Source organism: Macrotis lagotis, chromosome 6 (genome assembly GCF_037893015.1).
Source record: "Macrotis lagotis isolate mMagLag1 chromosome 6, bilby.v1.9.chrom.fasta, whole genome shotgun sequence".
Taxonomy (NCBI): domain Eukaryota; kingdom Metazoa; phylum Chordata; class Mammalia; order Peramelemorphia; family Peramelidae; genus Macrotis; species Macrotis lagotis.
This window is the reverse complement of record NC_133663.1, coordinates 47,331,060-47,358,846: the sequence shown is the minus strand read 5'-3', so window position 1 is coordinate 47,358,846 and position 27,787 is coordinate 47,331,060. Positions and strand designations below refer to the sequence as shown.

The following is a 27,787-nucleotide window of genomic DNA, read 5'->3' as shown; positions in this document are numbered from 1 at the left end:
TGAAACAGCAATTTTGTTGCTACCTTCTTAAATTTAATATATGACTTAAAAAACTTTATATAATAGAAGTTCACAGTTTCATAAACAATCCCCTTTTTGTTCTTTTTTTTAAGTTGAAATGTTTGTGTTGATCACTGTTATGTTAATAGTAATTTTTTAAAAGCAGTTCCAGGAGAACTATTTACACTAAGACTAAAATAATGTAAGCAGAAAGAACACTAAAATGAACCCTGACTGATTAATTACAAAACCCAATCTTGCTCCCAAGTCAAAAAAACATATCATTATTAAACATTTACTATTTCCAGACCCAGGGCTTTACACAATGAAAATATAAACAAAAGGAAAGTTAGTCCCTGCCCTCAAGGAGTTTACATTCTAATAGGGGAAGACAACACAGAAAAGGGAGATGAGAAAGAAGGATAGGAAGGAAGAAGTTCAGAGAATCAGAAGCTGAGCTAGAAGAGAAATGGGATAAACATGAGACTGGGGCTCACTTCCTCTAAATGGAGGATTCTAGGAGAAATTAGCACAGACCAGAGAAGCCACAGGTGTGAAGAATCTACCAGAGTGATTAGGTTGCTAAGAATGGAAGAGAAGTCCTAGCCCAGAGAACAGACCAGGCAACATGTTTCCCTCTTCTGAATGAGGCATGATGTCCAAGCTATTACTCATGTTCATTTCCTCAGTTATTTTTCTCTACTTCCTTTTGTTATAGGGGAGGATTTGAAGAGGGTAGAAGGGTCAAAAGGATAGAGGTATCAAAAATTTCTGTAGGATAAAAGCAAATAAACTCAAACATCAATAAAACTTTTTTTTTTAAATGTTATCTACTGCTTCTCTCAACACATTTAATTTTGATCAATGTATAGCATGGAAAAAGTGTAAAGATTATCGGATTGTCTTCTGTGGGGGTGGGGGAGGGAAGAGAGGGTGGAGGGGAATGATAAAATCCAAAAACCTTACCAAAATGATAGAAACTACTATTGTATATAATTAGAAAACAAAATATTTTTTTAAAATAAAATAAAATAGTATCTATAACTTTGAATCTCCAAACTACTTCACACAGATATGTCTTTAAAAATTATGTGAGTTGTGTATGTTTTTTTAAGTAATCAAAGTATTCAGTAAAGGGGAAAACAATTTCATAAGCTCTCCTCCAATAATATGTCTCGAGCACATTTTAAGATAATCTAAGATTCCTAGATAGATTCAACCATAGTGATAACTAGGCTCAACAAATTTGACTTTTCTTTTTAAAAGGACTTTTATTAGTGATTTCCAGAGAGTCACCCCATATATAGTATATATAGTATATTTATAAAGATTTTTTAAAAGGGGGTAGCCAGGTAGCACAGTGGATAGAGCACCAGCCCTAGAGACAGGGGAACTTGAATTCAAATGTGACCTCAGACACTTGATTGCCTAGCTAGGTGAGCTTGGGCAAGTCATTTAACCCCATTGCCTTGCAAAATACATACACAAAGATTTCTTAAAAGGAAAAGGAAAAATATCAGCATAATCAACCAATACACCAAAAAGTCTGAAAAAATTAGCAATAATGCTCATGCTTGTAGACACCCTACCACTTCAAAGGGGTTTAAGTGGGTCTTCTCACATCTCTTCTTTCAATCATTATTTATTCTTTATAATTCTATAACATTTTGTTTTGATTTGTGTGTCTATAGTTGTTTTTATCATCTACATTGCTGTTGACATTGTATATTTTGGTTTCTTGGTTCTAATCACTTCCCTGTGCTTTGGACCTTGTCAAATTTTCATGCTTTTCTGTATTCATCATGCACATGGTTTCTTCCAGAATATTAATATTCCACTATAATCAAGCAGTCTGTCCATCTTCCAGTTGAAAAGCATCTATTTGGTTTCCTATCTATAGCAACATTGGTACTTGGAGGGACTTTCTTCTTGTCCATGGCCTCCATAAGTCATAAGCCTAGGAATGGAGTCCCAGTATCAAAGGATATTTTAGAGTCCAAATAAATAGGAATTCCTTATATATGGCTCCTGTTTCTGAATGATTTTGTTGATAGTTGAATGTTGATTTTATTAAAGTCAAGATTCAATGGGGAGAGGAGAAGGAGGAGTTGAGGGGACACCCATGTTCATTTAATTTCCCCTCAGATTAGGTGGTGAATTCACAGACAGTAACAGGCACAATGAGATGCTTTGGTCTTAAATGGAGTCCAAAACAAGTTTAGTTTACCAAAAGTGAAAAAACTCCTCGAAAAATTGACATGAATAAAAGCTTTGGGTCAATGAATGACCAAGGATTAATTATATTCCTGATGGTATTTAAAAAGTGAGACATAGAGCAGCTAGATGACCTCCTGGAGTCAAGAGAATTTGAGTTCAAATCCAGCCTCAAGATACTTACAAGCTATGTGACCCTGGACAAGTTACTTAACCAGAATTTTCTTTTTTAAAAAGTGTCACACTCTCTTGAAAGTAAACTGAAATAAAATTAAAATAAAAACAAAAAAGAAAGTAAACTGAGGCAATAGCATTGAGGACTATTCATCTGAAAACAAAAGAGCACCAGTAATTGAAAAGAATTCAGTCCTTGAGGAAGAATCGCTTCTCCAAGATGGTCTGGCTGCATTGATATAGAGAATTTCATCATCTGGGAGTTCTTTAAAGCTACATGAACTTGAAGGTACTTGTTCTCCTTCAGATATGATCATGCTTATTAATTTATCTACCTCAACCAAGTAGGAGGAGACAAAAGTGTCCTGGATGTAGGGTCCTGGACAAGTTATTTAACTTTTATCTGACTCAGTTTGTTCCCTTTCCTTCCCCCTCTGCCCTTAAGATTATTGTTTCTACTTACTGACTATTAAACATAAGTACAATGGGGGGCAGTTATGAGCTATAGTTTTAGGATTATAAACCCAAATAGAATACTCAACCTAGAGGACTGGGAAGTGGGAGAAGAATATTAGTTTCCCCTTATCTCCTATTGACTTGCCGCAGATCCTTCAAGAGACATAGCACACCCCAGCAGAGAAAAGGTCTAGGAAATTCTCTGGAGTGAACCCAGAAAAGACCCCTCCCTGGCTGGCTCGAGCTGAGCTGTGGAAACACAATGGCCCAAGGAGGTAGTGATCTACACAAGAGGAGTTGCATGAGGACAACACAAGAAAACAGATCTCAGAGCCCAGCAGTTATAGGAGTATGAATTGCTTTGGCTACATGAATGTCTTAAGTATGTGTTCACTGTTCCCACTGATGCTGGGTGTCGTTGTGGTACAGTGTGACCCAGGTTTAAGGGGGGATTATATTACTTTTATTTTTTAAAGGTGATTAGGTGGTGTGGTGGAGAGCATGCTGCGCTAGAGTCAGGAAAACCTGAATTCAAATATGCTAACTGTAGGACCTTGGACAAGTTATTGAACTTTTATCTGCCTCAGTAAGTTTGTGCTCTTTCCTTTCCCCCCCCCAACCAAGATTATTACATCTACTGACTGACTATTAAATATAAGTGCAATGGGGGGGGCAGTTATGAGCTATAGTTTTAGGATTATAAACCCAAATAGAATAATCAACCGAGAATAGTTCTGCCCCCCACTCCGCATTCAACCTATGATAGAATTAGAGTGATAGCCTCAAAGCAGATGCTACACTCAAAACATCTTTTCAGTGAGTACAGGAGAAGTCACCTGGGTGAAAGTATTTTATTTTCTATTGTCAGAGTGTAGTATGAAACTAGATGCATAGTCCATTAAGCTGGTCTGTTGGGGTTTGTATATGTATGTCTATAAATCTTTATTAACATATAGGTAATAAAATATAATGCACATAATATAACATACAATAAAAGAATATAATTAGAACTGAGAGAGAGAGAGAAAGAGACTTTTCTCCATCTCAGTTTCCTCTCTTGCAAAAAGAAGACATAATAGCATCTGTCACACAGGTCTTGTGAGGATCCAATGAGAAAATATAGTTAAAATGCTTTGCATGTCTGAAAGTATACTCTATCAATGCTGACTTTTATTATTATCATATTTGAGATGCCATAGATGAGAATAACGAATGGAAAGAATTTTAAGCTGGTTGCAAAAAAACAAAATAGAACCTGACAATGACAAACTGGAGCTAGATCTGACAAAGAGCCAGTTGTTAAATTCTCTGTGTGAGCACTTCCAACTCAGAAAATGCAAATGCCACAAATCAGAATGTGATTTCTTTTTTACTGATTGCCTTTCTTTAAAGAAGTTGATGCATAAAATGTTAATAATGCAGATTAAATTTAAAAGGTCGGTTTGGTTTTGTTGTTTGTTTTCTGGAGAGTCAGTTGTTCAACATTTACTAGCGTATATCCATGTCTTGAAAGAACCGGAGAATATTAACAAGAACTCTCCAAGAAGGTTCTCGGACCGAAGTCAGTCCCAGAATTACCCAATTCTTCTGTTCATTCCACTTTCTGCTTCATCTACTTAAGCAGCTTAGAATGACTATTGACAAATCTAGCATAAGAGGGTTAAATTCTCCTTGTAGGTCCCCATCTTTTGCTGCCCTTGTGGTTCTCAATAAGATTAAATAAATGATTAGAAAGACACAAAATGTCACTGGTTTAGAGGACTTCAGAGAAGAGGAAGTTAGTTGTTGCTCTGAGATTACAAGAGAGACATAAAAGCCCCAGATGGTATTTCCAAAAGGCAAAGAAGAGCCATGAAGTTTATACTGTTTCTGGTGCTCATTGTCTCCGCTCTTGCCGTCCCAACCATTCGCCGCTTTGACAGGTAAATCTTCTGGGTGCTGGGCTCATCCTCTGCTCAATAAAACCAATAATGGCCAGGTGGGAACTCATCATTTACCTTTATTTCTTAAAGGGAGAAGGTATTGAGGGTGAGACTCCAAAATGAAAAACAAGTGAGCATCCTAAAAAACTTGGATGACACGTATCTGGTAAGACTTTTATGGGGAATTTTTTATATTTTAATTTCTTTGCTCTAAATGTCTTTTTTTCAGGAGTCAAATATGTTTATTGTAATATAGCTGGAGATAGTTTCCCAAAATCAAAGGAAGGGAATAAACAGAATGATTCTGGCAAATGCTGCATAACTATCTGGGGAGTCATTTTTACATCTCTAAGCCTCAGTTTCTTCCTATGTAAAATGAGAATAATGCTAACTACAGGACCGTCTTCCCTCACAGGGTTGTGGTGGGGCTCAAGATTGAGACAATTTTAAAGCTCTCTGTTTAAGTCAGAGGCAGCATGGCTTGTTGATCTTCTTGGTGGTCTTAGAGAACTTATCTTGAAACAATATCCAAATCTGAGTTCAACCTCCCAGACATACTAGCCATGAGGCCCTGAAAAACCAGTTAACTTCTCAGAGTATTGCAGTTTTGGTCTCCAAGCAGGTCTGCCTGCACTGATACAGAGAATTGCATCATCTGGGGGTTCTTTAAAGCTAATGATCTTGCAGGCACTTGTCCTCCATCAGATATGATCATGCTTATTAATCTACCTCAATCAAGTAGAAGGAGACAGAAGTCCCTTTCGATTGTCTCCCTCTTCCTTTGCTGCATCCTGTCCTCCCCCTGGATCCTCCCTGGCGGTTCCATGGACCTGTTCCTTCAAGGCATTCCTCTGGAGCATTCTTTCTCCCAGCCAAAGAGTTAACCAAGGAGGTGCCGTGGATGGAGCACCAGTCTGGGAAGCAGGAGGAGCTGAGTTACAAATACAACCTCAGACACTTCCTAGCTGTGTGACTTTGAGCAAGTCACTTAACCCTAATAGACTGGCATCCAGGGTCTCTCCAGTTGTCCTGATCCATATCTGGCCACTGGACCCAGAGGAGAAAGTGATGCTGGTGACTTGGCACAGCCCCTCCCCGCCTCCAATCCAATGCATGTGCTTGCCCTGGTATCACCTCCCTGATCGTATGATCTTCTTCCAAAACAAAGGGAAAGTATCAAGTTTTAACTGAGTTGCTCTATAATATTCTGCATTTTAAAATGGAGACTTTATGACTCAGAGGAATTCAGTCATTAGGAAAGAATGAAATTCAACATTTATTAACCTTTTTTTGGTATTTTGGATATTTGTGACAGATCCTGGGGTCAGAAAGACAGAAATCCAGTCCTACTGCTAAGGAAGCTAACCAATCTCCTGGAAAGAATACAACCAGAATCACAACAATGAAACTGAAAGGGATCTTAGTGGTCTTCTACAGCCAATCCTTTCTCTTTTCTGATGAGGAAATGGAGGTCAAGATGAGGGAAATGACTAGTCCAGGGTGACACAGGTAGTAAGCAGCAGAACTCAAATTTGAACTCAGATCCTGTGACTCAGTGCTTTTGCCATTATATAATGGTGTCTTCATGGATGCAGGTCAATCAGAACCAATTATATACTGAAATCATTTCAAGTGAGAAAAAAGATTTAGAATGTGGGAGAGATCAGGAAAAGTCTTTGTGGGAAGCGGTAGCATCTGAGTCATCTTTTGAAGGAAGATCTATAGACTATCAGAGAAAAGTTAGAAAAAGAATGCATTCTACTCGGGGAGAACCACCTGGGCAGAATCAGGGAGGGAGAAAATGGAATCACCTGTACAGGGAATAAGTAAGCAACCAGTTTGACTGGATAGAAGAATATGTGAAGGGGTTTAATAAAACTGGGAAGGTAGGTGGATGCTAGGTTATGGAATACTAAGTATTCTGTATTGTAAGAGAAAATCAGGATCTATTAAAGAATTCCTGAGGGAAACATGGTAAAATCTATGTCTTATGAGCATCAGTTCTGGAATGACAAAGGTAATAGGACTACTTTTCAGAGGTTTCCTGAAATCACACCATGAAAGCTAGCGACACCTGCTCCTACTCCTCCCACCCAAGACTGATATAATTATATAACACTTCAAGATGCGCAAAGCACTTTTAGGAAAATTATGTCATTTTATCCTCAAACAAATCAGAGATGTAGGTGCTATTTTTATCCCCATTTTACAGATAGGGAAACTGAGAAAATGGCTATTGTGATTTTCCCAGATGCAGACAAGAAAGTATTTAAGTGTTTTTAAGTTCTAGTGGTAATACTTTATTCACTAAGTGCTGGGTACTTGGAAACCACAGATATAAGCAGAAAAAAAGACAGTTCCTGGCCACAAGGAGCTTACATTCTAATGGGGAAAAACAATACATTAAAGAAAGCTAAAAAGAGAGAGGGTGGGGAGAGGAAAGTCACCAGTGGGAAGGATTATTGTAGAGAAAGCCCCAAAGAGTCAGGAATGTAGCCTGGAGAGGAAAGAAAACTTGACCTATCTTCCTTAAAATGTTCACACATACCCAGAAAATTATAGATTACAGAATCACTGCTCATATACAGCAGATGGGGGAAACTTTCACATCAGCAAAATTAGATGTCTACCCCAAGTTTATAGAACATTTTAAAATTATCAGTGTTCCCCATTGTAATCTCTCAGAAACCCTAAGAGGTAGGTAATACAAACCTATTTGGAATTTCAAACAGTCCCTCATCTGGAAGTTTTCCAAAACAGAAAAAACCAAGTCACAGGTTTTATCTATTTTTATAATTCATATCAATTGCCAAATTAATGGCATGGTAATTCATCATACTGATCTAAAGATGACTAAAATCAACACATTCCATCGTTCTCCATTTATTGCTTCAAGTCCTCAAGAGTATGTCATAATGAAGCATTTCTTTCCTGAGTGTGAATACTTCCATCCTTAATAGTACATGGTAACAAAAAATTTTTTTTGGTTTTGGTTTTGGTTTAATTTTCTGCAGTTTGACTTCTGGCATCCTAGTTCTATTCATGATGTTATACCCAAAATGGATGTGGACTTCCATGTTACTGAAGATCAATTCCAACACATCCAGTCTGTTCTGGAGAAAAATGAAGTGCAATATAAGTAAGTTTATTTAACGTTTTTAGATTTATCAGATATTCCAAAATTGCACAAGAGTATACATTGAATAATGAGCCATCCCAACAGAAATCATTTTTGTTAGGTAAAAATTTGATAACTACCAAACTAATATCATACTATTTTCTCTTGTTCATAAATAACATTTCTCATCTTCTAATAAGCCATTCAAATTGGCTGTTATAATAAGCTTAACAATAATAATTTACATTTAAGTGATCCAAATTATTGGTTGGTTCTTGTTGCAAGAATGATCCAAGATTTCTGATATATGAATCGATGACCAGAAGATAGCAAAAAGAAGCAAGCGCACACTGGGAAGGGTGTTACATTGGAAAGAGTACTGGATTTGGCATCAGGAAACCTAGTTCAAAGCTTTTACTCATTGATTTATTATCTATGTGACTTTGACCTCCCTACTCATCTTTGTTTTGTCATTGTCTTACCACTGTCTAAAGTAGTTCAATGCATACAATTATTACCTATTAAAAATTCATTGAATTCAAGTGAATTGAAGCTACTTAGATGGATTAGGATTGGTCTAGGAAAAGGCCTTCTATCTTGAATTACCAATGATCATCTTCATCAGTCAAGCTCTCTGTATGGACCAGGAATTTCATTTACCAGGAAATTCATTTCAGGATTTCCCTTTGTTTCTGAGGACTTGGTTTGGTTTTTAAGCACAATAGTTATTCAAAAATGCAAGCATTTTATTTTAATTCTTACTTTACAAGCTCCACCCAGAATCTCAGTGTTCAATATTCCATTAGGTCAATGGATCTGTAATCTCATTAATAGTGGTAGTCTACTCAATGATACAGATTAATAATAATAATAATATTTGAATATCACTCTGTGAAGCTTAGAAAGCATAAAAATAGTATTCATTTTTCCTCACAACAACTCTGCCATTTTACAGATAAGGAAACTGAGGCGGGTAGTGGCTAAGTGATTTTCCTAGTCACACTCTGCGTAAATATCTAAGGCTGGATTTGAACTCAGGTTTTCCTGAAAACACATTCAGTGCATTATTCCCTTCACCAGCTCAACCTATCCATGCCTGCCCATGTGGATACCCCTTGACAATGCCCTCCTGCAAATCAAGAGACAAGATGTCCATCCAACAAGCTCTAGGCTTTGTGCAAACTAGCAACATGAGGTGCCTTGGGGTTAGTTTTCTTCAAAATGACCAAAATTAGGTGCTGCATTTTTTGAAATGAGGAAAGAACCTTGACTTTGGAGGCAGAGGAACAGATTTTAAATTTCTTCTCAGATATCAATTTCCTCTTAATCCTAAACGTGAAATGATTTTCCAGGATCTCTGTTTCTTCATCTAAGAATTGAGGGAGGGACTGAATGGACTCTGAGGTTCTCTTACAGCTCTGAATTTATGATCCTGCTTCTCCTTCCTTCTGAAATACAAGCCTGCAAAATGATAGCTTTTGCTTTTAAAGATGATTCTGAAATTTTGTCTCAATGTGCCTTACTGAATATATAATTATATTTGCATATTAAACACTCATGTAAGTAGATGTCACTTAGGATTCTGTGCGAAAATGAGAACAAAAATATCAGGGAGGATCTGGGCACCTGGCTCTCTCGAAACATATTAAGGGACAAATTCAACGTAATTATTTAATTGGACATCCCTCATTAGTCAGGGCAAACACACGATTTGGTTACAAATCATCTGCTTATCCTATTCTATTTTTCCATTTCCTGAAAATTAAATTACAAAGAGAAAGAGAGCCTTTAAAAAAATGGAAAGTGGACATTTTTACAAAGTTAAAAACAAGGACCAGAAAACACAAATAAGTGGGTACACACACCCCCTTCCTCATTATAAACCTGAGATAAGAAGTAGGTACTGGCCCCTATGAGAAAGAGCCAGAAAACTGAGTGTAAAGGAAGGAGCTTAATATCCTTTTCTCGCTTCCTTTGGGTTTCGGAATATCCACTTAACCTCTCTTTCCTTGGAGCATTAGTTAAATTTAGTAAATAGATTAGAGATTCATTAATGAAAGGTAATGAGAAAATAGCTAGCCTTAATAGTAATAAAATCAAAAGAGAACAATTCAGTGAAACCTTATTAAGAGTTTTAAGGAGATCCATCTCCTAACATTAATAAATGTTTGTTGAATTGAATGATGAGCCTGTGTGGGAAAGGTAAATAACAAATAACATTAAGGTATCTCTACTGCCTCACAACCACTTTGAGGAATAGATATTTATTTATTTATTTAGCCTTTTCTGCCCTTTATTATCCTTATTTTTCAAGAAAGGACACTAAAGCTGAGTGACTTGCTCAGGGTCACAAGTTAATAAGTGTTGACAACAGGCCTGAACTGGGGTTTTTCTGAGTTCAAGTCCAGGTCCTCATTAATGATGTCCCCTCACTTCTTATGAACGCCTACTTATCACAGTGAGCACCAAAATGTCATAAAAATATTATCTAATGACCTTATGACAGTAAGAAAGACAAATTCAATTTTTTTTCCAACCATATGATTCATGTTCAACAAGGTGGCAGAATGGATAGGAAGTTCCTGGAATCTTCCTTTAATCAGGAAGGACTGAGTTCAAATTTAGCCTCAAACACTTATTGTGTGATCCTGAGGCAGTCTCTTAACCTCTGTCTGTCTCAATTTCCTCCTCTATAAAATGGAAATAATAAAAAGCACCTATCCCCCAGGGTTGTTATGAATATGAAATATTTACAAACTAAATAAGTGGCATATAATAAGTTCTATATAAATGTTATGATGATGATTCCTAAGCACTGACTCTGGAATCAGAGAGTGAAGCTCTCCTTCCCTCTGTGAATCTGGTCATGTCTCAATTCTGGGGGGCTTCAGTTTCTTATCTGCACAGTGATAAATAGCCATGGTTTTTGAGGCCCTTCCCAGTTACACATAGACTTACAGTGTCACAATCCTGCTCAAAAATCTCCCTGTGCTCTGGAAGGAGAGAATGCTATTACCATCATCCTGAGATGTTATTTTAGTTATCATCTGTTCCTTAGCCCTGGTGTAGTGAGTCAGAAAACCTAAGTTTAAATCCCAACTCTGCAAGATATTCCCAGTTTGGCCCTGGGCAAATCACATAACTATAGACCTCAGTTTCCTAATCTGTGATGTGAAGGAGCTTGACTATGTTACCTGGTTATCTTTCCAGATTAATGATCCTATGATGTCTCACTCAGCTAAGAATACAGATTTTTTTTTTTGGTTTTTGCAAGGCAATGGCATTAAGTGACTAGCCCAAGATCACACAGCTAGGTAATTATTAAGTGTCTTAGGCCATATTTGAACTCAGGTCCTCCTGGCTTCAGAGCTAGTGCTATCCACTGTGTCACCTAGCTGCCCCTGAACACAGATTTTTTTGTTTTAATACAAGGTTCTTTTGCCTTTTTTATTTTTATTTTTTCTTAGCCTTCCTCATTTTTTAATTTTTATTAAGTTTTATAATGTTTTCCCTAATCTGGCTTCCCTCCCCCACACACAGAGGCAGTCTGATAGTCTTTACATTGTTTCCATGCTTTTCGTTGATCAAAATTTAATGTGTTGAGAGAAAAATCATATCCTGAAGGAAAAAATAAAATATAAGAGGTAGCAAAATTACATAATAAGATAACTTTTTTAAATTAAAGGTAATACTCTTTGATCTTTGTTTAAACTCCACAATTCTTTCTCTGGATACAGATGTATTCTTTCTTCATCACAGATACCCCAAAATTGTCCCTGATTGTTGCACTGATGAAATGAGCAGGTCCATTAAGATTGATCATCAACCCCAAGTTGTTATTATGGTGTACAATGTTCTGATTCTGCTCATCTCACTCAGCATCAGTTCATTCAAATCCTTCCAGGCTTCTCTGAATTCCCATCCCTCTGGTTTTGAATAAAACAATGGTGTTCCATAACATACATATACCACAATTTGTTCAGCCATTTCCTACTTGATGGACATTCACTCAATTTCCCATTCTTTGCCACCACAAATAGGGCTGCTATGAATTTTTTTGTACATGATGTTTTTACCCTTTTTCATGATCTCTTCAGGATGTAGACCCAGTTTGCTGGATCAAAGAGTATGGACATTTTTATTGCCCTTTGGGCATAATTCCACATTGCTCTCTAGAAAGGTTGGATGAGTCCACAGCTCCACCAACAATGCATTAGAGTTCCAAATTTCCCATATCCCTTCCAACATTGATCATTGCTTTTCTAGTCATAATGGCCAGTATGAAAGGTATGAGGTGGTCCCTCAGAGATATTTTAATTTGTATTTCTCTAAAAAGTAATGATTTAGAGCAATTTTTCATATGACTATGGATCACTTTGATTTCCTCATCTATAAATTGCCTCTGGATATCCTTTGACCATTTGTCAATTGGAGAATGGCTTGGGGTTATTTTTTATAAGTTTGATTCAGTTCTCTATATATTTCATCAATGAGTCCTTTGTCAGAAATACTATTTGTAAACATTGTTTCCCAATTTACTATAATTCTTTTGATCTTGGTTACAGTGGTTTTGTCTATGCAAAAGCTTTTTAATTCAATGTAATCAAAATTATCTAATTTGTTTGTAATGAGGTTCTCCATTTCTTCCTTGATCATAAACTGCTTTCCTTTCCATAGATCTGACAGGTAAACTATTCTTTGATCTCCTAGTTTTCTTACAATATTGTCTTTTATGTCTAAATCCTGTACCCATTTGGATCTTATCTTGGTATAGGGTGTGAGATGTTGGTCTAATCCAAGTTTCTGCCATACTAACTCCCAATCTTCCCAGTTTTTACCAAAGAGAGAGTTTTTATCCCAGAAGCTGGACTCTGGATTTATCAAAAAGCAGATTACTATAATCATTTCCTGCTATTGCATCTAGTCTATTCCACTGCTCCATCACTCTGTTTATTAGCCGATACCAGACAATTTTGATGACTGTTGTTTTATAGTCTAATTTTAGATCTGGCAAGGCTCAGCCACCTTCTTTTGCACTTTTTTTCATTAAATCCCTGGAAATTCTTGACTTTTTATTTCTCCATATGAATTTACTTATAATTTTTTCTAGCTCATTAAAGTAGTTTTTTAGAATTTTGATGGGTACTAAATATATAATATTTAGTATAAATATATAATATTTAACTTAGGTAGAATTGTCATTTTTATTATATTATCTTGACCTATCCATGAGAAGCTTATATTTTCCCAGTTATTTAAATCTGATTTTATTTGTTAACATAGATCTTTTTTTAAAGAATAAGTCAGGTATGCATGTTTCAAACCTGCCTAAATGGACAGAGTGAAGTATGGAAGAGAAGCAACAATCTGGAAAATTCATATGCCCACCCTTAACTCCTCAGCCCCCTTCAAAAAAATTCCCTATTAAGTTCTTAACTTAAATTAATTAGATACTTTGAATTCAATAAAAAAATATTCTATAACATCATTTCAATTTCTTAAAAAATTTGTCTACCCCATTACAAATCCAAACCCATAGCACCTACCTCAAAAGGCTCCTGAGAGAGTCAAGTAAGATAAAATTTATATGTATAGTTGGTTATTAATAAATGCTTTTTCCCTTCCCAAATGCAGAAATATGGATAGATCATATTAAGAGATGATTTTTCATTTATTCATCAGAATAGCAATTCCATTTACATCTGCAGTTCACAACTCTTCTGTCAGTTAGTAGATAAATCTTTGGAGGTTGCCTGATGCTCAAAGAGGTCTCACTAGGAAGCGTCAGAGGATATTTTAATCTAAGTCTTAATAATTTCTATATACTGTATCAAAGTGCCTCTCAGAGGAAAAAAAAGATACAAAGAGGTAGAGATGGAAAAATAAAGACAAAGAGAGACAGAGAAAGAGAAAGAAGAGAAAGGAAGGAAGGAAGGAAGGAAGGAAGGAAGGAAGGAAGGAAGGAAGGAAAGAAAGAAAGAAAGAAAGAAAGAAAGAAAGAAAGAAAGAAAGAAAGAAAGAAAGAAAGAAAGGAGGGAGACAAAGATTGCCAAAGGTATCCAGATACTTTTTTTAATATTTTTAAATTTTTACTATTAATTTTAATTTTTTTAATTTCAATTTAATTTTAATTAATTTGTTAAAAATAAATTTAATTTTTATTTTTAATATTCTGTTTCAAATTCTCCCCCACCTACCTAGAAGGAAGAAATATAATAGTAATTATATATATAAAATCATACAAAATATATTTCCATATTAGCCACATTTCAAAAATAAAGAAAGGAAAATAGAGAAAACTATTTCAAATTGCACTCAGAGTTCATCAGTTCTCTCTCTGGAGGTGAAAAGAATTTTTCCTCTTGAGTCCTTTGGAATTGACTTGAATCATCAGATTGTCTTGATCAGAATAGGCAATTATTTCACAGTTGGTCATTGTACAACACTGCTGTTACTCTATACAATCTTCTCCTGGTTCTGCTCATTTCACTTTACATCAATTTATAGAAGTCCGCAGATTTTTTCCAGAACCATCTCCTTCATCCTCTCTTACAGCACAATAGTATTCCATCATAACCATATGCCACAACTTGTAGAGCTGCTCCCCAAATGATGAGCATTCCTTCAATTTCCAAATCTTTGCTACCACAAAACGAGCTGATCATACAAATATATGTATGTAGATCTAGTGGTGGTATTGTTGGATCAAAAAATATTCACAAGTTTTTAGTCCTTTGGGACTAGTTCCAAATTGTTCTCCAGAATGATTAAACCAATGAACACCATGAACAGTTCATTGGTATACCTATCTTCCCTTCACATGCCTCTAACATTATTTATTTCTGATAGGTGTGAATAGTACCACAGAGTTGTTACAATTTGCCTTTCTCAAATAAATAGTGATTTAGAGCATATTTTCATATGACTATAGATAATTTTGATTTCTTTTTCTGAAAACTACCTGTTTATAGCCTTTGACAATTTATCAGTTAGGAATTGGCTCTTAATTTTTATAAATTTCTTTTTTTCTAATTTTTCCTTTACCTTCCCTATGGGGTTTTTAAAATCCTTTTTGAGCTCTTTCAGGAACCTTTTTTGGGGGCCAGAGGTCAATTCACATTTTTCTTTGAGGCTTTCCTTATAATTGTTTTCACATTGTTGTCTTCTTAGTTTGTGTTTGTCACCATCATAACTTTCTTTGCTCAGGTTATTTTTTTTGCTCATTTTTTCAGCCTTCTTTTTTTTTATTTTTAACTTTATGTTAAAGTTGAGCTTTTCTCCCAAAATAGAGGAAGCACTATCCTAAGCTTCAGATTTGTTTCACTGGGGTTGATCATAAAGTACATTCTAGAGAAGGCTATTTCTTCCATGGTAAGCCCTCAGCAGACCTTGGGGATATTTTAATTAGTAGTGGTGGCTTCTGGAACCTTCTGCCGACAGTCTATAAGGGGTTCAGGCAACTGTTCAGAAGGAGATTTTAGTAGATCCTTTATAAACAGTCTGTAGTGTTGTCTATATATGGTTCCAGGTTCCAGTCCAGGGCTTTAGCAGGATGGTGAACCTGGTCACAGATCTAGGGTGGAAAAGAGTATTTGTGGTCACTTGCAAATTCAGTTCTGGCATAACCAGAAGAGTGGTGGTGAACTGAAAGAACTGAAAACATAGATCTACTAATTAAACCCCAGTGAAACAAATCTTTCCTTAATGTCAATCTAGAATTGGGAAATTGTTTCACCCCATCCTTTTGTTGATTCTGTCACACTTTTGGGATATTATTTTAAAATTATTGGAGGGGAATTTGAGAATGTGAACAAGTCCCTACTTTTCCTCTGCCATCTCAGCTCTGTCCCGCCATTACTATCAACTCTTATTTCTTTCTCTAATTTTTGCCTCTCCCATTCATGTCTTTAACTCTTCCAGAATTCCTGAGTCCAATTAGCACTTTTTGAGGCTTTGCTTATAGTGTCTTTTCATTGTTGTCTTCTGAGTTTAATCTTGGTCTTCCCTGCCACATAACCTTGAATGATTAAGTTCTTTTGTGTTGTTGTTTATTTGCTCACTTTGTCATCCTATTTCTTGACTCTGAACTTTATGTTCACATTGCTCTTTTGGATAGGTTTTAGGGGATCTGTAAATTTATATGAGAAAATGACATCTTTATTTCACCTGGGGGTGAAGAGGCACTATCCCAAGTTTCTGATTTTTATGCTACTGTTTTCAGAGGCTGTTCTGGGGTCCAAAAGTTTTCAGTGTTTCTAAGGTGGTGTGATACAGAGAAAGATGTGACCTCTGTTTTCCTCTTCTGTAACCTTAGATGCCCCATAGCCTTAGAATGATTTCTTAATTTTCTGTTTGCTTTAGAACTGTTGACAGAGCCCCTGCTCCCTTTTCTCAGACCCTCAATACTCCTCTCTGCTATAGACCTACATCCCGGGGTTGTGTATGAGCAATAGAGTTGCCAATCAATGGGCAGTTTGAACCATATTAGCAAATGGTCCCCTTTAATCTTCCTCACTGTGTCACAAACTTCTCCCACTGACCTCCTAAGTTATTGTAGGATGAAAACAAAAATGTTTCACTCTAACCTTTTGTGGCTCTGTTGCTCCAGAATCAGATGTTTGGTATTATTTTAGAGTGGTTTGGAAGGATATGTTGAGAGAGTTAAGATGTTTTGCCTCGACTCTGCCATCTTGGCTCCACCTCCTAATCCAAAGACTCTTAATATTTTTGCATCATGTCTCCCTAGGAGCTTGGTGAAGGCTATGAACCATTTCTCATACTAATGAGTTTTGCCTATTTTTGCCCCCAGTTTTTCTTCTCATAGAAGAAAATGCTACATGTCAACTAGAGGCTAGTGAAATAGAGATGTCATTTTCCCATATAAATTTACAAATCCCCTAAAACCTATCCAAAGACCCCTTAAGGGTCACATGAACAAAGATTAAGTATCCCTGCATAGAATATAAGCTCTTTGGGAGAAAAAACTGTTTTGCGTAGCAAAACGTCTAAATCACACAAATAGAATTTAAACAAATACATAGAAACAGGATACCAAGGACCCAGTTTGGGAAACAAATAATAATTCAGTTTGACTGGAAGATTAGGTTTTTGATGGAGAGTAACATTAACCAAGCCTGGAAAAATACTTTAAAGCTTTATGACAAAGCTACAAATATCAGATTGAGGATTTTGTGCTAGAAGTAATAGGGAGCCAGTGAAAGTTTCTAAGCAGGGGATTACATAAATTAATAGGATAAATGATTTTAGAATTGATAGGGATCTCGAGGATCACCCAATCCAACTCCCTCATTGCACAAATAAGAAAATGGAGACCCATAGAAGCTAAGTTACTCTGGAAAGGTCATGCAGAAATGACAGTCCCAGAATATAAACCCAGGACCTCTGGTGTAAATCCTTTTCACGATAGCACCATGACTCTCCAATAGAAACTAAACACATTGACTTGTCCAAGAGAACTGGCAAGATCCGCCAAGAGGTTGGTTGAGGAAAATTTTTTCAGGTTAGAATGGTGAAAGAGGATGTTTTAAAGAAAGAAAAAGAACCAAGATTTGGCAGGACAACAAAAATCTTGGGGTTGGGAATCATGAGACTAAAGGGGTTTAATTTTTTGGTAAGGTATTCATAAAAACTAAACTACACATTATGAGCAGGTTTAGATAAAGGTCAACATTAGGTCTGAATAGCTTGAACAAACAATTCCTGGAAAGCAAGTAGTGAGCTTATTATCCCTCACTGTGACACCAGTAGGATTCCCCCATGTACTATCCTGGGCCACATTTGTTAACTCAGAAGCAGCATCTCTGGTTGATTCAGACTACTCTGCTTTGGCTTCAGACTTCCCCCATGAGGACATGAGAATACTTTTCTGTTAATAGCTGTAGGATCTGACCCATGAGGGGAGCCATGATTATCTACATAGGTGGTAAGAGGAGAAGACAATTAGTAGGGGCTCAAGAACAGAATGGGAAGAGAGTAATGAGGAAGCAAAAGTAGGCAGATTCTAATGTAAGGAGGAAAGGAAGGGAGAATTACTACAAATAAAAGATAACTGTTTTCCTTTCTCTACTAAGTATGTATTTTGTCATCCCTCTGACAAATAGAGTGCTGATTTATGATCTGCAAGAAGAGATTGAAAAACAGTTTGATGTGAAAGATGATTTTCCTGGCAGATACAGCTATTCAAAATACAACGACTGGAGCAAGGTACAGGAGAGAATTGCTATATGTAAAGAGGAATACAAAACTCTTCAGTTATACCATCACATACACACAAATATATATGCACACACATGCACGCACACGCACACGCACACGCACACACACACTCACAGTTTCAAATTTGCTCAAAGTACTTCAATCACCTCAAATGGCTTTCTGCTCTTTAGATTGTTGCTTGGACTGAGCGAATGACAGAAAAGCATCCAGAGCTGATATCTCGTGTTGAAATTGGAAAAACTGAAGAAAATAATCCAATGTATGTTCTCAAGGTAAAAAAAAAAGAATTTCTTAAAATGGAGATGGTGGTGGTCATAAAGATGCTGATGATGATGGTGGCAGTGGCATGATGGTAGCAGTGATGGTGGTGGAAGAAACAATAAGTGAGGCACTGGGCAATTAAGACAAAGGTGGATACCCAAGACCTTTTCAGGGAGATCATAATAATATTAATATATTTTTCGCCTGTTGAAACTCTTTCCTTTTCCAATTACTTATTTGTGCAAGGATGGATTTTCTTCATAAATTTCTTCCAAAACATCAAATCACAACAGATTGAATGCAGAAGCAGCTAGATGAATCCAGCTGTCTTCTATTAAGCTAGACAACTTAAGCAAATTAAAGAGATCTGAAAAATATGTAACCAATGCCATTCTTCTCATTAATTTTTTAGGAAAATAGTTCTATTTTCGTTAAGCATTTGTTACATGTTAACTTATAATGGATATCCTGTCAATATTTTAAGATGAATTAATAGATAAATTTTTAAATATTACCAGTTTTAATTTCTAATATAGGATATATCAGTAGAGATAATACACATAAATAAAAGGTTTTGGATTCCTACCTCAACAATTTTAAAGAGTGTACAAAGGTCCTAAAACCAAAAATTTTGAGAACCACTGGTATTATGGATAATGGACTAGCCTTTGAATCAGGAAGAAGTGGATTCAAGTCCTTCAAGGCACAAGACTGGCTAACCCACTCAACTTTTCATTAACTTTCTAAGACTATAAATTATAGTGGAATGGTTGACATGCATCAGTGATAACTTTCTGGCATTAAGTTTTCCACATGGAGGAAATCATGACCTAGATAAATAAATCTGTCGGCATTGCTAGAAAGTATGTGTTAATTTGAAGCTAATAAAATAATTTTTTAAAAGAGTTCATACTAATTCCTTCACATTTGCATTTTTAACCCACTAATAATATAATAATATAATAAGAAATGGTGACTCTTATTCAACCCTGCATTCCAGATATAGGAACTGAGGCTCATTAAGCTATATGTCAAAGGTCTGCTATACAAAATCTTGAACTCTTTATTTATTTTTTTATTTTTGCAAACGAAATTTAGTAACTCACCCAAGGTCTCACAGCTGGTATGTACCAAGTGTCTGAAGTAGGATTTGAACCCAGGTCATCCTGACTCCAGGTCAGTGCCACCTAGCTGCTTATGGTCACATATACATGCGTCACCCAGTGGAAAGTCAGGGAAGGGAAAAAAAAACTTCTCATTCTTCATAGAAGTAGAGAACTGGAAAGATTTCAGTTGGATGAAGAATTTCTTGACCCCCCTCTCCAAATCCTTGAACATTTCCACAGCCACCACCTAGCTATCCTTGAATTCTTTATTCTTTTAGCTTTTCTAGCCAAGATCATGTGAGTAGAGAAAGTGGGAGCACTAATAAATAGCAGGCAGGAAAGAAAAAATATGGTAAATATATGAGAGGGAAATAAAAAGCAAATATCAGAGTAGTGGGATCTATCTGACCAAAGAATGTTAATTCTAAACTACGAAATATTCTAGAAAATAATCGAATCTCATTTGCAATTCAGATAGAAGAAAAAAATTTTAAGACTAAAGTGCAAAATAGATTAAGAAATGCAAATTAATAATAGCAGGCATGTATAAAGTGTTTGATAGCATGAAAAAACACTTTACACATGTGATTTACTATATTCACAATAGCCCTATCATTATTATTCTCATTGTATTATGATATACTCAATCTTGCAGATGAGGAAACTAATGCTCAAGTGACTTGCTCAGGATTAGAAAGCTAGTGTTTGAGGAAAGATTCAAACTCAAGTCATCTTGATGTCTAATCTAGAGTTTTATTCACTGCCTCAGCTGGCTGCCTTAAATATTGAGTAAATGATGAATTCTACCTGTATGCTAATGGTTTTGTGCATTGTATGGTTCTTTTGAAACGCATAGCAATACATCCCCACAATTATTCCTTATGCCTATTAAATCTTTTACCCTACTCTTAAGTGGGTCTCAATGGGGACAATGGTTTGTTTAAAGCTTATATCTCTCATCAATTTTATTTATCTTCTCAGAGGCTTATTTCTTTAATTAGCTAATTGTCTAAACCAAAAAAAAAGTAGTGAGGGAGGCTATACCTACCCCAAAGAGAAGTCTGCAGCAGGCAGTTAGAGATTCCTAAATTTTAAAATAGACAATATGTTTAAATATGTGACTTTATACAAAGTAAGGACTCAAGTTTATCTGAAAACAGGTTGGGAAAAAGAGTGGACAAAGAAGGGCCATTTTCATGGACTGCGGAATTCATGCCCGAGAATGGATTTCTCCTGCCTTCTGCCAGTGGTTTGTCTATCAGGTTGGTGAAATTGAAAACTCCTTATGAACATCATTCTGCTGGCGTTTTTGGAGTCAATCTGCCCCTTTTAAATAAGTGCAATTCCACCTGAGCAGATCTATTTGAAACTTCCAGGAACAACATAATCAGAATCTCATTCATCTTTTTCAATGTGAAAAGGCTAGAAGTTTACAAAACTGTAGAAAACTCTGTACCATAATAATATAGTGTCCTATGGAAAACACTGCCAATTTGCAAACTATTGTGCATAAAGATGTCACTTTTCTTCTAAACGGCTGAGAGTACAAAGCTCTGATCTCTTTAGACATATCATATATCTCTGCCTGGAAATTTCCATACTCCATACTCATTCTAATTCTAAAGAATCTTTTCACAGTAAATCCTCATCACTAATAGAACCTCCTATTATTCCACCCACTGCTGTTTCCATTGTATCATCGACTATTATCATCTCTTCATCATCTATTTCTGCCAGCTTTTACTCTGACAACACATTGATCCCACATACATGCCGACTCCGTGGTAGTTATGGGCATATTCAATGGCTACAGGACATATATTTGTCTCTGGGATAGCATGAGTTCAAGAGGAGTTGTCTCCACTATGAGATGGACCTCTTCAGTCCAAATCAGAAGATAACTCATAGAGTGTCAAAGCTCGTGGCCACGTTTGCATGTGTCCCCTGGTGGAAAGTCAGAGGAGGGAGGGGGGAAAAACTTCCCATTCCACATAGAAGCAGAAAACTGGAAAGATTTCAATTGGATGGAAGAATTTCTTGACCCCTTTCCAAATCCTTGAACCTTTCCACAGATGGTCCCCATATTCTGTCCTTTGGATGATTCTTTGTAGTTCTGCTAGGGACCCTATCCAATTTCTCCCCATTATTACATTCACAAATATGGATCAGCATTGGTTGATTTTTTTTAATTTATAAAATAGAAAACCAATTTACTCCCAGCTTTGATAATACTGATGTTGATCTCCTGGGCCATTAGATATTTTGTAATGCCTTATATTACTGGCAATAAGATTTTATGAGACAGAACTATATAGTAATCATTTTAAAAAAAAATTCTGAATGTTATGCTATCTTTGTAGCATGTTTGTATCCAGTGTGGAATTTTAAGGTGAAAATAATCCAAATTTTAGTTTCAACATAATTCATTCTTTTAATGAGAATTTAATGAATATCCATTATGTGTCATAGCATGAGGTACTAGGGAATACAACAAATAAAAAATAATTCTGCCTGTCCTCAAAGAGCTTCCATTCTACCTTTGAAAACTGCTAAAAATTTGATTAGAGCCAGGATTTACTGCAATTCATGTATTTTCTCTCTACTCTACAGGCAGCCAAAACCTATGGAAGAAACAAAATTATGACAAAGCTCCTAGACAGGCTGAATTTTTATGTCCTTCCTGTGTTCAATGTTGATGGTTATATCTGGAGTTGGACAAAGGTATGAGAGCTATCTATTTGGATATTTCCAATCTAAAATGAATATACTAAATATAGCAAGTATATATTTAGTAAAGCAAATAGTTCATTTCATTTAGGTTTTATGTTAACCTAATACACTTTGGAGTCAGAAAAGCAAATGAGTAACATAAGTGGTAGGCTGAGAAGCAAACCTGATTCTGGTAATGTGGAACAATGGAAAAACTATTCTAAAAGAAAAATAGGAGTAAGTGATCAATTTGTGAGCTGAAAAAAATAAGTAAAGAACCCACGATTTAAAACTATCAAGCTTTTTAGAGAGATGCAGGAAAAAAATCACAATGTATTACAATTTCTTGAGGGAAACTGCAAGATGCAATCCCAAAGGTATCATTTGTTGATGTACCTAGGAAGGGAATTGAAATTATGAGTGAATATTTTTAAATGGGCCTGTGTTTCATTATGAAACTATCACTGTTATTGAAGAACAAGACTAACATCTATTATGCCTATTTTTCTGAATGAAATTATTGCATTTCAGGGGACTTCACTTGAACTAAAATCTGTGGATCAGAATTTGAAATAACAAGTTCTGTTTTAATGATTAATATAATATAATGATATAAAATGATATGTTATAATACAATATAACAGTAGTCTAACTATAGAAAACTGTACAGTCTATTGTCTATAGAAAAGGTAGAAGTCTTTCCAGATTTTGCCCATTTTAGTCATCATTTCTTATTACACAATAATATTTCATTACATTCATATGCCATAACTAATTTATCCAATTTCCAATTTATGACCATTCCCTCCATTTCTAATATTTCTAATATTTTTCCAAACCTATGATCCCAAGAAATTATAATTATGAGCTAATATACAATGGCCAAAAAAGTATCATCTATTATATTTATTAGTTCTCAACTAACTAAATTATTTGTATCTGCTTCCATGAAAAGCAACAAGGAAGTATTTAAAAATTAACTAGAAGACATTCATCACATAAAGCAATGAGAAATAATTGTAAAGAAACTCAAAGTATAACACATCCAGCTAATAAGACAGTCCCAGATGTTATAGTCGGCCTCCAACGCCATGGCCAGTTGGTTTTTTCCTTTGTGATACTCTATCAACATATAATAACTCAGTGGATTTCAGGTTTTTTAGTTGACCTCTTCGTAGAGAATGCAGAACAGTGTTCAAGCTGATCACTTAACCTTGGTCATTATTTGGTTCCACAGGAACGAATGTGGAGAAAAAATAGAGCAAAGACTTCTGATTCCAAGTGCATAGGCGTTGACCTCAACAGGAATTTTAATGCCTCATGGGGTTGTAAGTAATAGATCATTTCAAGATAAACTGTAGAGCCATGTTGAGGACCAGAGAATGAAATTATCTCTGCTAGTAATTTTATATATACATATATATAATATATATATATATATATATATATATATATATATAATCTTTCCTGACTACAGAATATTGCCCTAAATATTGGATGGGAAAAAGAGTAAATGAGGCAACAAAAGGAAGAAGGAAGAAAGGGATACCCAATTTAGAAAATATGGTCTTTTGCCTTTGTGAATACTACAGTGTAAGAGAGAAATGAGAGACAAATGCAGATAATCATATTAAATATCTATATAATTAGTGTATTAGACTTATCTATGACAAACTCAGGAGGGAAGCTGATTTTCAACACTGGGGGTGAGACAAGGAGACAATTGGAAATTAAAGAGCCAAGGAAGAAGTAGCAAATCATTGGGATTGGGATTTAAGAAATGATAAAGAAATCAACAGACCTATCTATAGAAGGACATTTTATATATACATATATATATATACAGAGAGAGAGAGAGAGAGAGAGAGAGAGAGAGAGAGAGAGAGAGAGAACAGAGGCACAGAATGGAGAAAACCCAGGACAAGGTTATGAGGATAAAAAGAATAAAGCAGCATGACTCAATATGGTTTTCTTTTATCTTAAAAAACCAACATTATTCTAGAGAGTATAGTGAAGGTGTATTGTTTAGTTGATTGAGGACTGGTTCCATGTTTTCTTAGATAACACTTATCTTAAGGTTGAGAGACCTTGGCTATAATTCATCTTCTAGCACTTAGTAACTGTATAACCACAAGCAAGTCAGGTAACTTCTCTGTACCTCAATTTCCTCTTTAAAAAGAGGGTGATGGTACTTCTTTAAGAGGATTATTATGGGCATCAAATGATGTAATGTTATAAAGTATTTTGCAAAACTTAAAGGGCAATAGAAAACATCAGATATTCTTGTGGTGTACCTTTTATTTCTTAGAAATGAAACAAAAATGGAGCGGCTAGGTGGCATAGTGGATAAAGCACTGGCCCTGGAGTCAGGAGTACCTGGGTTCAAATCTGATCTTAGACACTTAATTAATTACCTAGCTGTGTGGCCTTGGGCAAGCCACTTAACCCCGTTTGCCTTGCAAAAAAAAAACCTAAAAAAAAATAAATGAAACAAAAATTCCATTTATGACCAGATTGACCATAAAGAGTTGTCTGAATATTTCAGAATACTAGTGAGGTGTCACTTCCCTTTTCCTCCCTGAAAGAGAAGTTGGAGAGGTCTAATACAGTAAGGAAGCATCCCTCTTGGGAAAACTGACATACCATCTCCTCTCCCAAAAAGAGAAGTCCACTTGCTGATTAACAAAATAACCTGGAAATTGAGATTGATCTCAAATCCATTTGATGTTCTTCTTACTCATTTCCAGACATAAGATAATACATTTCAAGTAAATATTTTCAAGCCCTTTTTTTTATTTATCACCTTGGCTAAATTCTTTTCAACTTTAATTGATCTCATCCATTTTCCATAATGATAAAACAGAGTTGAATGAATAACTGACAAGTCTTCTTAGATTTAAGCTCATTCTAAAATCCAAAAAATAAAATGAAATAAAATTTAAAATGGGATCATTAGGTGGCACAGTGGATAGAGCACCAGCCTGGAATCAGGAGGACCTGAGTTCAAATACAGCCTCAGACACTTAATAATTACTTAACTGTGTGACTTTGGACAAGTCACTTAATCCCAATGCCTTTCTAAAGTCAAAAAAAGAGAAAGAAAACAAAAAAAAATAAAAAAGAGTTAAATTCAGCTGATCAGAGAAACATTAAATTTAGCATACCTAGGTAGAATTCAATCATCAATCAAGATGTTTTTATTAAACTGGGTATGCCAAAAAAATTGAAATAGTTCCTTTCCTCTAAAAGATTTCAATTTATCAGAAGAAGAAAATAACCATATAAAGGTATAAATGAAACTTATACAAAATATATACAAGATAAGTTAAGGTGAGAGCAATTTGAGTTATCAGGTTTCATACACAATAAAGTGGTCCTTGAGTTAACTTCTGAAGGAAACAACGAAATAAGATACATGTTAAGAAGTTAATATGAATTAATATTAATTAGAAAAAGTCTATAGGATCTGAAGTTTGTAGCTGTTTTCTGGGCATCATTTCTAAGACATTGGAAATGTTGGAAAGATTTTTTTTTCTTGCACAAAGAAGAGCTACTGCAGTCTGATGAATATGGATGATTCATTGTTTATACAATTAGATTCCAGTGATAACTGAGAATAGAGGTTGGGATCTAGATAGACAAGAATGTTAAAAAGAGTTAGTCTAAGTTAAATAGCATTCATGAGGCATCTACCCCATTCCAGTCACTGTGCTAAGTTCCGAGGATACAAAGAAAGGCCAAAAAACAAAGCAAAATAAACAAAAAGTAAATCAACCCTATTCTCCAAAAGCTCACAGTCTACTGGAGAGACAGTACAAAAATATGGACAAATAAGAAACAGAAAGGATAAATATGGGTGATCCCAGAGGGAAAGCACTGAAATTAAGGACTGGGAAAGATATAAAAGAAGGAAGGATTTAGATGAGACTTGAAAGAAGGGAAACAGTGAAGCCCAGATTAAAAGAAAGAACATTCTAGGTAGGGGAAGGACAAACTTTCAGAGTGTGGAGATGGTGTGTTATATGTGAAGCGTACAACAAGCAAGGTATCCAGGGTCACTGGATCATGGAAAAAATGGAGGTTAATAATCTGTGAGAGGACCACAAGGTTAGAAAGGGTCCAGGTTATAAAGGATTTTCAAAGACAAACTTTTTCATATTTTGATCCTGGAGATAATAGGGACATCTAAATCAGATGATGCTTAAGGTGCAAGATGGAGGACAGACTATGAATTGACCCGATCCTTTGCATCATTTTTTTTTCTTTTTTTACAGCCAAACTTGGGACAAGCAATCCATGCAGTGAAGTTTATAGGGGAACGAAACCAGAGTCTGAGAAAGAAACTCAAGCTGTGGTTAAGTTTATTCAAAGGCACATTGATCAAATCGAAGCTTATGTGTCTGTTCACTCCTTCTCCCAGATGCTCATGTTTCCTTATGGTCACAGTAACAAACCAGTACAGAATGAGGAGGAACTGGTAGGTTTGGATGTATTTTCAAGTGATGTCTCCAATTTGCAAACTTCTTCCATCAATGGTCTGTGAACCAACCTTTATTAACACTGCTTCACAAGCAAAGTAACAATGAAGTTAATGTCTATGACAAAGAAGGAACCTTGGATCAATTTTCCACATGATAAAGGTTTATTTATATGTGAAGGGACTTAGAGAGGTGCTTACTATAAAAGGAAAGAGACAAGCAGTCTCTGAGGTGACTTTTCATATCCCCCCTCACTTAAATCCAACTCATTTGCCTGCCAAGGCATCACCTCCCTGATATCCTGAGAATGAAGGACAAACAAGACAAGACAAAGAGACTACTTTACAATTACATTACGTTACAACCAAGTTAATTTAATTGGATTTAATAATAGCGGTCCCTGATAGAGCACTTTAAAGTTTACAAAGCATTTCACATATATTCACAACAAGACTGAGGTAGATATCTTGAATGATATCATCTTGTTCTATGGACTATGAGGGGTGATTGTTATTCGGTCATTTCTCAGTCATGTTTAACTCTTCATGTGACCCAATTTGGAGTTTTCTGGACTCCAAATAATTAGTGGACTCCAGAATAATGCTGGACTCCAGATAATTAGTGTTGTCTGTCATTTCCTTTTCTAGTTCATTTTACAGATGAGGAAACTGAGACAAACAGGATTAAGTGACTAGTCCAGCATTGCTCAGCTAGCAAGTGAATGAGACCAGATTTAAACTAGGGTTTTCCTCATCTGACTCAGACCCCAAGTTCTATCCACTGTGCCACCTAGCTGCCCCATGCTTACCTAAAGTCCCACAGTTAATAAGTTCAAACCCAGGTCTAAAAGTGAGGAGCCTCACTTTCCTCATATGGAACCTGGAAGTAAAATTCCATATACTCTCTCCATTTTTCTGAGGAAAGGGGGAAGGTTTTGGGGTAAAAGATAATGCATCATTTTGGACATGATAAATTATGATGTCTCTAAGACATCCACTTCAAGATGTCCAATAGGCAGCTAAAGATGAAAAATTAGAAGTGAACAGAAAAGTTAGGAACCATCAGTAAAAAAGATAGTAATGGAATCATTGAGAGAAGGGCAATCCAACTGAA

At 35.7% G+C, this 27,787-nt stretch overlaps 1 protein-coding gene across 1 annotated transcript in view; it reads left to right on the top strand.

The window, feature by feature from the left end:
- Positions 1-4,620: 4,620 nt before the first annotated feature.
- Positions 4,621-27,787, top strand: part of CPA3 (carboxypeptidase A3) — a 35,453-nt gene continuing 12,286 nt past the window's right edge. The window contains exons 1-9 of the mRNA XM_074191118.1: positions 4,621-4,766; positions 4,857-4,932; positions 7,781-7,905; positions 18,006-18,108; positions 18,291-18,392; positions 20,648-20,749; positions 22,098-22,208; positions 23,434-23,524; positions 26,471-26,673. Of these exons, the coding sequence (XP_074047219.1) occupies positions 4,696-4,766; positions 4,857-4,932; positions 7,781-7,905; positions 18,006-18,108; positions 18,291-18,392; positions 20,648-20,749; positions 22,098-22,208; positions 23,434-23,524; positions 26,471-26,673 (984 nt within the window). The 5' untranslated portion in view covers positions 4,621-4,695. The remainder of the gene's footprint in view (positions 4,767-4,856; positions 4,933-7,780; positions 7,906-18,005; positions 18,109-18,290; positions 18,393-20,647; positions 20,750-22,097; positions 22,209-23,433; positions 23,525-26,470; positions 26,674-27,787) is intronic.